This window comes from Daktulosphaira vitifoliae, unplaced genomic scaffold (genome assembly GCF_025091365.1).
Source record: "Daktulosphaira vitifoliae isolate Bord-2020 unplaced genomic scaffold, ASM2509136v1 Scaffold_3, whole genome shotgun sequence".
NCBI lineage: Eukaryota > Metazoa > Arthropoda > Insecta > Hemiptera > Phylloxeridae > Daktulosphaira > Daktulosphaira vitifoliae.
In genome coordinates, this window is record NW_026099574.1 from 1,407,161 (window position 1) to 1,421,466 (window position 14,306).

Here is a 14,306-nt window from a genome sequence, read left to right on the forward strand (position 1 = left end):
TTTTTTATCTTTAGCGTTAATGATGGTAACATTGTTCCTGAAATATCGCAATTTTTTGTGGCTTTTTAGGTTAAATATTTTTTAATTTTAAATTAATAATATTTTTAAAATAGTTTTTAATTTTAAATATATTTTTAAATACACTTTTATTTTTTGTAGTCGTATCAAAAAATTAAAATATTTTATTATAAAATACGTTTTTTTAATAATAATAAGTATATTTAGTCTCAAAATTTAGAGTATAATTAGTTCATTGGAGTTTGACATAAATATAAAATACTATGTTATAGTAACACATAATAGCCTATATAAATTCATAACACAATTTTATTATTATTGTAATGAAATTTGCACCAAATGTCAACCTTATACTTATTATATTTAACTATTGACTCTTTTTAAATTTTACTCATTTTAACAATTAAATGTTTGCTACATTTCTATTATACTAATTGTGAAGTAATTCTCTGTATAAAAATCTTATAGAATCTGGCACAGCTATGTACTCTTACCACAATCTGTGATATATACGTAAAGACAGCTGGAAGACCCCAGTTGAGGGCAGAGCCCCAACTATATGAAACTTAGTTAAATACAATTTATCCTTTTATCCTTTTAAGTTTTATTAATATATTTCTATACTTTTCTGGAAATTTTTGCATAAATAACTACTAGTTGATTTAAGTGTAATTTAGTATTCAATGTTTACAAAAAATTAATCTTTTTGTTCATCTTGATATCAAATTTGCAATCAGCTATTAAAATATAAGTTGTGTATCAACCATAATTACCTATATACTTATATTATATATAACTTACTCATCATTTAATTAATTTGTTTTTTTTTTTTAAATAAAGCTAAACATTTTGAAAAATTCCAATTTTAAAATTATAATATTTGTTACATTTACATTCTATAAATAATTATATGAGTTATATACTATAAATATTGCATATAATAGTAATTATTTTAATAACATAATACTTTTTTTCATTTGAAATAATATATTACAAATATAGTTACTATAAATTGTACAAAAATTAATAAAAGCTTTGCCTTCAGTATATAACTATAAGTATTGACTTTTGACATCATCACATAATACATATATATATATAACTTGTTAACATAAATATCTATTTCATCATGTCATATATCCAAGTTTTATTTTATTTCAAAAACTATGTTTTAGAAGAATTATATATTTACAATGAAGTAAAAGTCAATAATTATAAAAGTTTACTAAATGTTCAAACACATTATTAAAATAATTTCTTACTTGAATTTTTAAGACTCTAAATAATTGTATTATGCATTTTCATTTTGTGTATCAATATATTTTTAACTAATAACTTGTATAATTATATAAAGAATGTACATGTAACAAATATTATTAATTTAAAATTGGTATTTTTCAAAATGATTAACTTTACTTAATTTTTTAATATCCTTTTTCAATTTTTAACGGACTCTACATCATTTTGTATATATATCTATTTATTTCTATATATCATTTTTATCTTTTTAACAATATTATTTATTTAATTAATTAATTCGGTTAATAAAATTTTACTTTATTAAAGATTTTCGTATTTTATGTTATAATGTTGTATCACTCAAAGCATAGCTTTTATTAATTTTTTAACAATTTATATTATTTCAAATTATTATAATTAAGTTAGCTAAGTGTTGCCCTAATGTTTATGTTTATATTAATACAAATATCTAACCATGAAATAGAGCTGCTTCTTTAAAATATATTTGATTTTACTATATTAACATAAATACTTTAATTTATATGCCACTATTTTTTTAAAAGCACTCATATAAAATTTATTGCTTGCCTAATTTTTATTTATAAAATAAACTAAAGAATATTCAAAGAAGCCTTAAAACATGTACATTGATTTTTAACTTAATTACATAAAAAAAAAATATTTATTGTCTAATATTTTCAATACTAATTTTATTAAGATCTGATAATTTAAAAATAGTTATATCATTTTTAAAATATAATATGTTCTATACATTCTTTTATTTGTGGTTACTTTATTTTGAAATATTTTTCTAAATTTATAAAATTTAGAGCAGTTTTTTTCAAATTGTGTACCTAATAATTTCAACTAAATTCAATTCAGGTTTTTTGAAGTATAGATTGTCAAAATAAATTGAGGGAGATCTGAGTATATTTATAGCCAGACAAAAAAATAAAATCAATACCTTACAGGTTTACTTCAAAGCTAAATTCAATATCTAATAACAATTACTAGGTAAAAGAGTACAATACACGACCTGTGCTCCTAATTTTTATACTATAATTTTTCAGTACTTCGATATTTCTATTTTTTTTTTTTTTTTAATTTCAATTTAAAATAAAATGTAAATACATTCTTTTTCTGTTTTTATTGATTAAAAATTCAATAGTAACTTGTTTAAATTAAAAAATTAATAATACTTATATTACAAAAAAAAAAATTTTATAGAACCTCAAAATGTATACATATTTATTTACACCAACTACTATTAATATTATTTACTCTTATAAACTAATACTAGTAAAAATAAATAATTAAACTTTATACATAGAATAATATAAGTTTAAAGCACCCAGTACTGGTAATACAGTCATAAGTTTTAGCAACTTAAAAATTATTTTTAAATATATTTAGAGTGTGTTTTCATAAAAAACTAATTTAAATGAATTAAAAATTATTATTAACTTACGTGAAATCGTCGAAGTTGACCACTAAGCACGTTTACCCACTTCGTAAATGAACACGCGGATAGAAAATAATATGAAAAACGGTTATGCATACAATTTGCCTTTCGATTTATAGTTACAGTAATAATAACAAAACATGAAAAAAATTAATAACGTTAAATAAATGTTATAAACAAAATAATTAATTTAATTCTTAACAGTATCACTAAATTATACGACAAAAAATTCATTAAATGTAACAACCGAAATTCAACAGCAAATTAACGTGATGAGAGTCATATTAAAAATTGTAGATAACTGATAATGTACATACAATTGATAATAGAATTGCGTCTTGTGCGCAGACAGCAGGTGTCACAAAATGCGCGGGAAGCCGCCCACTTTTGATACTTTTAAATGCATAAATATATATTTTAACGGCGGGAGTTTTAAAATATTTAATAAATATTTAATTTTACAAAACCAAACCTTTTACAAAATTTGATCAGAGTTCAAACCACATTATAAAATATGTACAATCTTTAAATAAATATTAGTAGTTTTCTTATTACATACGCACCTAAAAATTACCACCAAACTGAGTTCCAAGCCAAATGTATAATTTTGGCATAAGGTAGCTATATGAATTTTGGCACCCCTAAATTTTTCAGAACCACCATTTAAAAAATATTGATGAGCAAAAAAAGTCAACATTTTTTTCTCCATCACCATAAGCTTTTATTAAACATACTTATGATGATAATCTTAAAACACAAAATATCATATATATCAAAACTACTAATATTAGAAAAAAAATTATTTACGATCGACCGTTTGTTGACAATATTTGCTCTTTAATATTGAGATTTACCCCATTGAATTTTCAGGGAAATATTGCACCTCCAACTACCCTCTAAATAGTTATTATTAATAAATATCCAACGATTATTTTAGTTAAATCTACCATATGATTTATTGTTAAATAAAATAATTGTATACTCGATCAATTATTTATTCTTCTAGCTATAGCTAAAATTTAAATAAAATTTTTAATGTTGCTACTTATATTATCACAAACATTTTTTTTATTTTAATGCGAGAGGATATATAATTTTCCAACATTTATGGTCTAGTCCTCTCTATCTGTGCCTATGCTCTTAGGAAATATTATTGTTTGATAGACAAAAAAAGTATAGAAGGAAGTTAGGGCCGTTCTTAAGGAGAGCCCTATAGTCCCTCGTAAGTCTAGAGGCTGTGGAGGTATTTTTTATGTGTATCTATCAGAAAAAAACCTTATTACGTCAATACACGAATCTATAATCGGATCACGTCCAATCAATACATAGTTTTCGTTTTGTAAACCTAAATAAGCAGGCTATTCAATGCAACAATTACAATAAAATATGTTTAGGAAATAAATTTAATTTTTTTATTGATAAAATAAATTTTTCCTCGACTACTTGTAATCTTCTTCTTTTTACTCGCCTTAATCCCAATTACTTAGGGTCGGCCTCGACTACTTGTAATAATATTACAAATATGTTATATTGTTTATATTTTAATTTTCAGAAAATCCATTAACTAAATATATTAAAATTCCTAAAAATCAATGATTAACTCCTTTTTTGTGAAAGTTAGTTTTAGTTTTTAGACTTAGAGTTAATATTTCTAATAATATATTTATGTTTTTTATGTAATTTATTGTAATATAATTTATTATATATTTAAAAGTTTTCAAAATTTTAAATAAAACTTAAGAAATAAAAAAATGTTTGATATATTTAATATTTTTTTATTGTTGTGTTTTGTGATTTTAAATGCTACAAGTCGCGAGACAAGATTATAACACATATTTTTCAGGGGCATTCAAAAATATAATTAGACAAAAATCTAAGTAGCAACTCCTTTACATTATAATGTACAAACCAACTTACCCAAGCCTGAATAAAGCTTTCAATGCTTCAACCCGCTAAAAATATATAGCATAGTTTTATAAAAATTCTTAAACCCTATCAAAAGATTAGTGAAAATGCTGAAATAGTAACGGTTTGAAAAATACAGTAATACCGTTTGAAATTGATGACTGGAAGAGTGCGCATTTCTTCCAAGAACAAAATTATGATAAAAGCGAATTGTAGTTAATAATAATTATCAGAAATATCACCCAAACGATTGTAATAACTTTAATAAGAATATAATTAATTCAAAGAAACTGGAAATAATTTATTAGTATAATGGAACTATCAACAGAATTGCAGTTAGGTTTGAAACGACTATGCAATCCAGCGCTTGTGAATAATGATTGTTTTCTAAGTTTACTAAAGAAGGCTGAAGTAGTGCTGAATTCTGTATTAGATTCAACATCTATGAAACTTGTAAAAGATGGTGATTAATATTATAATTAAGAGCATAATAATATTACTTCAATAATATATTTAAACATGAGTGAAACTTCCTAAACTGTAGAAGTATAATTTTGACAAACTAATTACTTTTAAAGTTGTACTAATAGAAATATAATGTTATTAGGTATTCTATTATTCTATTACACAATGGAAAACTACAATTTCTCTTCAATTCAAAATTAAAAAAACTGTATTGCGTTTCTGTACAACAATGTATCTATTATAATTTCAAATATTTTTTGATTAGAATAATTATAAATTTAATAAACTTTAATTTAATTAAAATAACTCTAATATTGGAAAAATTATATTCTAACCAATAGTTTAATATTTTATAATATAAGTTATATTGATCAGTTTAATTATAAAATAACCCAAGGGGCAAGTATCTTTTTGATTAAATCTTTATTGTCTTATATTATATCTCAACTCACAATTCTTTGATAACATTAGTTTTAATATACACAAAAATAACTAATGATAAAAATTTTTTTTATAAAATAGATAGTTGTAATATTCACTCTATTTTTAAAAAAACTTTAATTTTAATTAATTAATAGCTTCTTTGGTTTAAAGTTACTGAAAGTTTGAAAAATTATTATCATATTAAGTTATATTGATGTATTTATAAAATTACTCTTTTATAGATTTGGACATCATTGCTACTTCTAAACAAGACATTATTAAAGAAGCATATGCTTCTTTAGTTTCTATGTTAATAATTGCTGGTCAACATAATTTAGATGCATCATCTTTAAACCATTACATTGAACCTCTGGTGTTAATTGATACAAGCCGTACATCAAATATTGTGAAAACATATGAGTATATTAGACCCAATCTTGTTAAAGCTTGTGTTATCACTAATACATCTTTGATTAGTGTTGTAGACATTGAATGTCAACTTGAATATTGTATCCAAGTATGAAAATATTTTTTACTATAAATTTTGAGAAATCAATTTAAAAAAATTTTATTTTATGAATTCTTAGTAAAATATCATTAAGTAAAATACTTTTTATATATATAAGATATTCAGTATATAAATCCTATACTATAATAAATGGTGTATCTAAAGAAATCATTGGGCACATTATTTATTTAAATATATAAATAGGATAATTTTTGCTCATAATTAGTTCTAAATGAGTAAAAAAAGGTATTTATGTCCCTCTTTCATATGAATTACTAAATATCCCTATGACTATCTCTTATTACTTCCAAATTTACTATGTAATAAATTTTTATTAAATACAAAAAAATTGTCTCTACAACTTATTCTTAATTTTTTAACTAAAATAATGTTTTTGATACCCACACCAGTCAATATTAATTATATTTTTGTTTATTACATTTAATAACTAAATTATTGAACCTTGTAAATGTTAAGGCTACACAGACATTGTTAAGTTGCTTAGAAAAACTTATTAAGCTACTTAACGTTGAGACTGGTAGGAATAATATAGTTCTATGATCATTACTTAATGTTGAACCAAACAAAATTGATTGTTAAACCAAAATATACCCATAAATCATAGATCCAATAGCTAATGTGACATGTTTTTACTAATTTATAAACTAATAAAAATATACAATCATGATTTGACAAAAAATTTTCAATTTGTCTCTAGAGTTAAAAATATTATTATTTTGGCATAGACAGTAAAATAAATATGCACTTATCAAAAAAACTCAGATTGTATCTTGACAGATTATAATTTTTTTTACTTTTCATAAAGAATAATTGTTTTATTATTCTAAGGTAAATTATACTAAAAAACAAATGACTATTTTAATATTTAGATAGATTATGCAGCACCCTGTTCGTATTGTCTTCACAAACCATATGATGTATGTATTACATTAAGAATAAAAGAAAATGGGACAGTTATAACTGTGTGTAAACTTTTTTAACCAATTATAATAGAATAATAATTTGATATTTAAAAAAATATGTACCCTAATGAAATTAGAAGGCCTAATTGCTCATTTTTTTAAAATTACATTTATAGGTAAGTTTATCTTCGACTTAAAATATAAAAAAAAACAGGGACTATTACCAGTTTGAGAGTTCTACACTATTACAACAATTTTGAATAAATCATTGACACTTAATAGCAGTGATTAAATAAAAAATTGAGTCCCTTAATATCTCCTAATTAAGCCCTAATGCGTATCCAAATGGTGCAACAGAGTGATTGTAGATGCATACGACAAAAGAAAATAATTAAAATATAAAGTAATCAGCACCATTGTTTGTTTTAGTAAGAACAGGTCACCTGTTTATTAAAATAAAGCAAAGATTTATTATTTAACAATTATATTTCTCATTACAATATAGATCTTTGTAACACATAACAAAATAATATACTAGGATGTAGAGTTGTTTAAGGTACTAAGTTAAGTCAGGAAAAATACAACAATTTGGTTAATTATCGCGACAAAATAACATAATCAGCAACACGCATTCGGTGGCCATGTAGTCGCAGGGTTATGGGCAAGACACATGTACAATGACCACCGATTGTCATATTAATAGGAGAACAGCTGATATTATAGAGACACACGAGTGAGTGCCCACCTAAGGGCGCAATGCCGTATTAGACCCAAACCTATCTAATATCAATTAAATTTGGCTTTATAATCTAATATCATATAGAGTATTGAATGAGCTAAGAAAAATGTTTCTATTGCTCATAAAAATTAACCTGTTTCCTTACATTTTAAACATTTTATTGTAAGTTATAATAAGTGTAATAAGTTAGTTTTAAAAAAGGTTCAACTCTGGACTTATCTATTAGTATATAACATTAAATATATTTAAATTTTTATTCTTTGCAGACTAGTGTCTTTGATGATGTATCAGAATTATTATACCGATTGAAATTGAAGACTATAAATAATGGTAAAATAAACCATGTAAATTTTGTGTGTAATTTACAACAGCTACAAGAATTTGTTAATAAACTAAAAGATGCTGTCAGACATTTGGAAAAAATTGTTGCGGTAATTTAAGAAGAATAAGGTAAATATTATTTAATTATTACCTCCTTTATATAATCTTATTATCCATTTCTTGTATTTATTTTAATTTCTTATTACAGTCTTTATACATGGTATTACTGGAATCTTTCGAGTACCATAAAATAAAATAATCAATAAAACAAAATAACATCTCAACAATAATTACAATCAACAACATTATAAAATAATAATAAATAAATTTTACATCTAAATTTTAATAAATATATAAATGTTTTAAGAGAATGTTAAAAAAGGAATAAAAGATGTTATAATTAAAAAAGCATACAAGTTGTTTTTATTATTAAAACTAATTCTTAGAACTATTTTGAAATGCTACTATTTTATAGGCTTGATTAATTTGCTCCAAAAAAATAAAAGTCAAAACTGTGTGTGGACCAATTCGAGCAAAATATGGAACAATTCCTTTCCATAAATTGAAAAATCCTTCATTTTTCACCACTTTAACCATTGCATTTACTGTGCCAGAATATTCTGGTACACCATTGATAATTTTCATACTTTGTATTCTAATTAAAAAAAAAAAATGTTTTCAGTTAATTTGAAAATAACAATAACAGAATTTCTCTTATACCTAGTTTTTGCTATATCAACTGGAAGAGATGCAATAGTTGTTATAGCACCAGATGTCATTGATGATGCAAAGTGCAAGACAATATTATCCTCAAAATAACCTACAAAATATTAACTGATTAATTGTGATTCATAAAAAAATGTTGACAAATACATTTTATCATCCCAACAAAATTTTTCAAACAATTTTTTTTTTAATTGATCTAGTTTTCTGTTCTGATTAAAAATGTATAAATATTTTTGTTCTCAAAGCATAGTTTCAAAATTATGAACTTAAAAGTTTTCTACTGTCGTGCTTGATTTTTGTGATGTGTGGCTATTGTTTTCAATAATTTTCATTAAACCACTTGTAAGAGTAATCATCGATGATGAAGTCACCGATTTTTAATAATTTAATTCAATAAAAAGTATAATTACTTAAGTTTATAGTTTTTATTCGCATAACACATCTAAAATTATTGCTGAATCAGTAACATATACCTGTGTAATATTAGGTTCAATCATAAAACTTTTGCACTTTTTTATTATATTTTTCTGTAGTAATAAATTAGTACTTAAATACCTATTCTTGGGGTTTTTTTTTTTTTTGCATACTATAATATTACAAAAGTGTACCTTATTATAAAATCTTATTACCTTAAATTTAAATTAATCATGTATCTTGTTATTACTTATTTATTATATCACCATGGTTTATAAATTCTGCAAAAAAAACTATTTTTTTTTTTTTGTAATTACATAATTTTTTTCAAAAACAAAATTTTGTAGAAAAAAATATTTTTTTAAGATTATTTTTGGGTTTGGAATTCTTTGAGAGAAAAGAATTACATCATAAATATGACATTATGATTTTACATAGTTATCATGAAAAAAAAACTTAAGAAACATTTTTAGTTTTCCAACTATTCTTACTTACTATCCAACTTTTTGATAAAAGCAATGAAAAACATGTTAAAAAAATTTTTTTGAGAGAATTTGATGGAGTGGTAAAATGCATTTGTTCTTTTACACTTATACATGAACATATTTTTAAAGAGATTATTATACTTATTAAACATTACTTAACAATTATTTTACTATTAAATATCATTTTACTACAATTTATCTACTTAAATATTTGAACTCGTTTACAAGCATACTATACTTATTTTTATAATAACTTAAAAAAAAAAAAAAGACAAAATGATTATTTAATCAAAATTAATCACATATTTGTGAAATGATGTACAACCAAAATATTAAAAAACAAGTTATCAAAGATAACATGTTTTTCATAGAAAAATATAATATTTTTAAAAAATGTTAAAAAGTTCATTTAGTTCAATAGTTTTGAAAGTTTTACAAAAAATTTTGAAAGAATATGTTGAAATACGAGTAAACATATATCCAGTATCAAATAAAATTTTTGTTGTTGTCTTACCGTAGTAATTTGTTTATTTATAATTGCAAAAAAAGTATTTATTGTAGAAATGACGCTAGTCCAGAGTTTACAAATGACACATTTGTAAACTTAGGAGACACTCCTAAAAGTAGGATCATTTTTTATACTAACTCAACAAACTTTATTAAATACTATCTTTTAATCATCTCAGATTCAACACAACATGAGAATGGTAGCTTAAAAACAATTTAATGTTTTCTATTAATTTAATATTTTAATATTGTTTTGTTCATTAAATAAGTGGTTAAAATGTAGTTTTCATAAAATAGTATAGCACTATTTAGAATATTATAAGTATTTTGCTTTCAAACATCTAACTTTTGTAAGGAAAAATGTATAAAACATTATAAAACAAACCTACCAGTTTTTAAATACATTTCTTTAGATTGGGAATATGAGGCAAGTTGTGCCATATTCACAACAGCTGCTCGACCCATGGTCGCAATACATCCTCTCCACCAAGTAGCTATACCTTCTTCACGTGCAATTCTAGCTAAGGCATTAAAAACACTAGTATATCCACGTCTATCAGCAATTGGTAACTGTGCATCAGATGTCATTCTTATTAAAGCTACTTCAGCAGGAGTACCAATTGCAGCACCAACAACTCCAGATATCATGGCAATACCAAGTTTAACAGGTAAACCAGGTGGTTTATTGTCTTTTCTAAAAAAAACGTATTATTTTTTGATTTTGTGAACAAATTTTATACAATTATAAATACCCAGAAGTTACTGTAAATAGAGTATTATATAGTCCCAATCGAGTAGATGAATAAGTTGCTTGTCTTAATATACCAGCAGAAAGCCCAGGATAGAAAGCTGAAACACCTTTCTCTTTAATCATTGATCGTACAATATATCCCATTGATTTTTGGCTTTCCGTTACACTAATATCACGTCCCGCCATTTGCATACGATTTTTCAGGACATCTAATGGATGAACAATAACTGTAGCAACAGTTCTATAAGAAAATAACAAATAATTAAAAATAAAAAAAAATAATTTTTCCATAATTTAATACATACGCTGATATTCCACCATTCACAAACTTAATAAATGATGGAATTGGTACTGAATCGCTCATATTTAATATTTATTGTTGATAAGTTTAATGAAAAAGATAAATGACCTTTTAATTTATCTAGGGAAGTGAACTGTAAAAAAAACCATAATTTTAATTTTACGCAGGTTGTAAAATTTTGATATTTTATTCAAATACATAATCCTACAATCACCTGATATAGTATATGTTTTCAAAAATAACTAATAACAACTTCACACAAAAAGGTGTCTACTAATATATATGTTCAATGTAACCATCATACACACTTAATTTTCTCTCTATTACAGTAATTCCCCCACTTTTCGATTAATTTAATAATACTTAGTATTGAAATACTATGAACACGACTGAGAGATATAGAAAATTTAAATATTTCCTATATAATGAATGTTAAATGTTTAATTAATTGCTATACGATAACAAAATAAAAATAATAATGAATATATAATAGAAACGCGAATTATTTAACAGCTCTTACTACACAATATGTCAATATATAATATTTTATATAAGATTATCTCAACAATGGAGATGAATATACCTACAATAGATTGTTTTCTTTCAAAATCATATGCTTATAATTCATATGGTAATATTATTATTCTATAGTTAATTGTTGTGTACACAGCTGTTTATTCTTCACAGAAAAAACTTATCAGATTCAAAAATTTTTATCAAAATATAATTTATTCAGTGATAGTTAACAAAATTAACAAAAACTATTATAAAAATTTTTTTCATAATTATTAATTAAAAATCAGTCTCTTTTTTTTTTGATAATATGTTCAAAACCTTAACACATGAATTTTCTTTTCCATTGGTATCTGAATACCAATGGAGAGACAGGAGCGTATTTAAAACTTTTAACAGAGTACTCAATAGGTTAACTATGGAAACCAGAGGCGTCATTTTAATTTTTTTTTTAATGAGTGCAATTTTTTAGTGAGCCGTAGTGACCGTAGTAATCATACTAGTTTTTAATAAAAAAAAAAAAACTGTGCAAAAACTTGAATTTGCAAACTTTTATTTGCATAAAAAATATTGAAATGAACCTAATAAATTTTATTTATTTTGTTTAAATTTATAATTTATTTATATTATTATTATATTTATTTATTTATTTTATTATTATAATGTTTAGCTAAAAATGTATAATAAAATTAAATAATAAAAAAAAAGTTGTCTTTAAAAATCACAAATTTGATGCAAAACACGTATATATAAGTTATTACAAAAAAAAGTTACAATACATTAACACGTAGACGATCAGTTAGTGCAATAGCAGTAATACATTATTTGTATATTATTATATATGTCATAACAGTAATGACCCATTACATAAAAAATACTGTTTAGCAGTACTAAAATCATAACTATTAACAGTAATAAAAAAAAAAATTTTCTAAAATTTGTACATGAAAAATGTGTAGTTAACGTGACCGTGAACGTGTTAATATAAATAAGTAAAAACACTAAAATATAGTTAATAAAATATTAAAAATAAAGAAAATATATGATTTTTCATTTTAACGAAGATATTCACAGAATTGTTCAGATCAATATTATTTGGCATGTTATTTAAACTACACACTTTAATTCACCTAAATTTTTAATTGTCAGAAATATTAGTTTTTAATTTGTAGTTTTAATATTTAAATTTATTTAATAGCTTACGATTTTTATAAGAGTGGAAGATAGGTTTTTCCATCTAATCCCCTATACATAAAATTTAATTAAATAATATACATACATGGCTAACCTACTAACACCTTATGAAAAAATAACCTCCACTATGTTCATCTGTCTGTATAACACTATACAGTTAAGAATATTCTAACAGAATACACACCATACACAGAAACCAAGGAAGATCTAAAATTATCAAACTACCACATACAAAGCCTCACAAACCACCACCCTGATGAAAAACAGTTTAATTTCTACATACCTATAAATTGAACAAAAGCAAATTTAAAACAAATTACATTCATAAACCAATGCCATGTAATCGAGGCTTATCTTGTAACGTAACAAAAACGTACCCATTTTATTTTATTTTGTATTATAATTGCATATTTTAATTTAATTGGGTTAAACCGTCAGTGTGTTGCGACAGCGTTTAGTTTCTCTTGTTTTTGATAGCTGTGTCATAAATGACACTTCAATAAACAAATTGGCAAATATCAAATTAAGTACACTCTACTCTCCACCTTGTCAATCTAGCTCTCTAATACACTTAACACTACTAAATATATTATTGTTTATTACATTATCCAGACTCAATTGCCACAGACTATATGCCTCTTCAATAACTTTTTTATCTTTGGTTTCGGTAAATTCTAACCTTAACTTCTCTCAAAGACTTGAGACATTTAGGCACCTCCTTCGGTCTAACCAGTCCGATATGCCGATAGGCGGAAATTAGCTATCATCATCGTTATTAGTTAACGTTAATTTCCAGTTGTAGTGATATTTTTTTTTCATGGTGTGCGTACTACAATTTTTTGTAGTTATTATTAAAATTCTTCGTGTGTGTCCACCGTATATTATATATATATATATATTAATGTTGCCATATACTTAAAATAGTTCAGAGTGAGTTAAAATATTATAATTTCATAGTACCAGTTATAATAGTCGTACCTATTAAAATTCAGAGTAAAATAACGCACTTATCCCATTTGATTCTAATTTTTTTATTAGTGTATTTCAATAAAAATAACTAAAAAACGCATATTAACATAGTACATAAAAGTTACATTTTAAGCAATGTCAACGAGGTTTTTTTTCGGCAGTTTTTTACATATATTTTTTTATGAATAGTTAAAAAGTTCTTAATTCAATATACTTTTTCATTAAACACTTTTTTTAGCAGTACCATAATTTGATTGAGTTTTGTTGCTTTTTTTCTGTTTACATCTCTAAAGAGAAATTGATTTTAGCATAAATCTACAATTTTTTTACACTTAATATTTAATTAGAGTATTTTTTTCTTTAGTTTAATAGCCATTTATAATATAATATGAACACTTAGAATATTTTTTTCAAATTGATAAAATAAAAAAGTTAGTTAGTGT

The 14,306-nt window shown here is 23.5% G+C and overlaps 3 protein-coding genes across 5 annotated transcripts in view; 1 reads left to right on the forward strand and 2 right to left on the reverse strand.

Moving 5' to 3' along the window:
* The window catches only part of LOC126903102 (polypyrimidine tract-binding protein 1), a 106,153-nt gene extending 103,172 nt beyond the window's left edge, over window positions 1-2,981 (reverse strand). Inside the window, exon 1 of the mRNA XM_050681086.1 lies at window positions 2,726-2,981. The gene's annotated coding sequence lies outside the window, so the exon portion shown is untranslated. The remainder of the gene's footprint in view (window positions 1-2,725) is intronic.
* Window positions 2,982-4,868: 1,887 nt separating this feature from the next.
* On the forward strand, window positions 4,869-8,337 carry LOC126903132 (COMM domain-containing protein 3). Its single transcript, XM_050681146.1, has 4 exons — window positions 4,869-5,087; window positions 5,755-6,029; window positions 7,949-8,132; window positions 8,212-8,337. The coding sequence occupies exons 1-3, from the start codon at window positions 4,937-4,939 to the stop codon at window positions 8,120-8,122; spliced, it is 600 nt and encodes a 199-aa protein (XP_050537103.1). The 5' UTR covers window positions 4,869-4,936; the 3' UTR covers window positions 8,123-8,132; window positions 8,212-8,337.
* Window positions 8,165-12,996, reverse strand: LOC126903118 (mitochondrial 2-oxoglutarate/malate carrier protein-like). 3 transcript variants are annotated; one of them, XM_050681120.1, is made up of 6 exons: window positions 12,980-12,996; window positions 11,192-11,320; window positions 10,888-11,127; window positions 10,525-10,829; window positions 8,724-8,823; window positions 8,165-8,658 (listed from the first exon to the last, which is right to left on the reverse strand). In XM_050681120.1, the coding sequence occupies exons 2-6, from the start codon at window positions 11,248-11,250 to the stop codon at window positions 8,439-8,441; spliced, it is 924 nt and encodes a 307-aa protein (XP_050537077.1). In that variant the 5' UTR covers window positions 11,251-11,320; window positions 12,980-12,996; the 3' UTR covers window positions 8,165-8,438. The 3 variants fall into 3 exon arrangements, with proteins under 3 accessions (XP_050537077.1, XP_050537076.1, XP_050537075.1); XM_050681119.1 differs by lacking the exon at window positions 12,980-12,996 and adding an exon at window positions 11,775-11,793; XM_050681118.1 differs by lacking the exon at window positions 12,980-12,996 and adding an exon at window positions 11,402-11,713.
* Window positions 12,997-14,306: the final 1,310 nt, after the last annotated feature.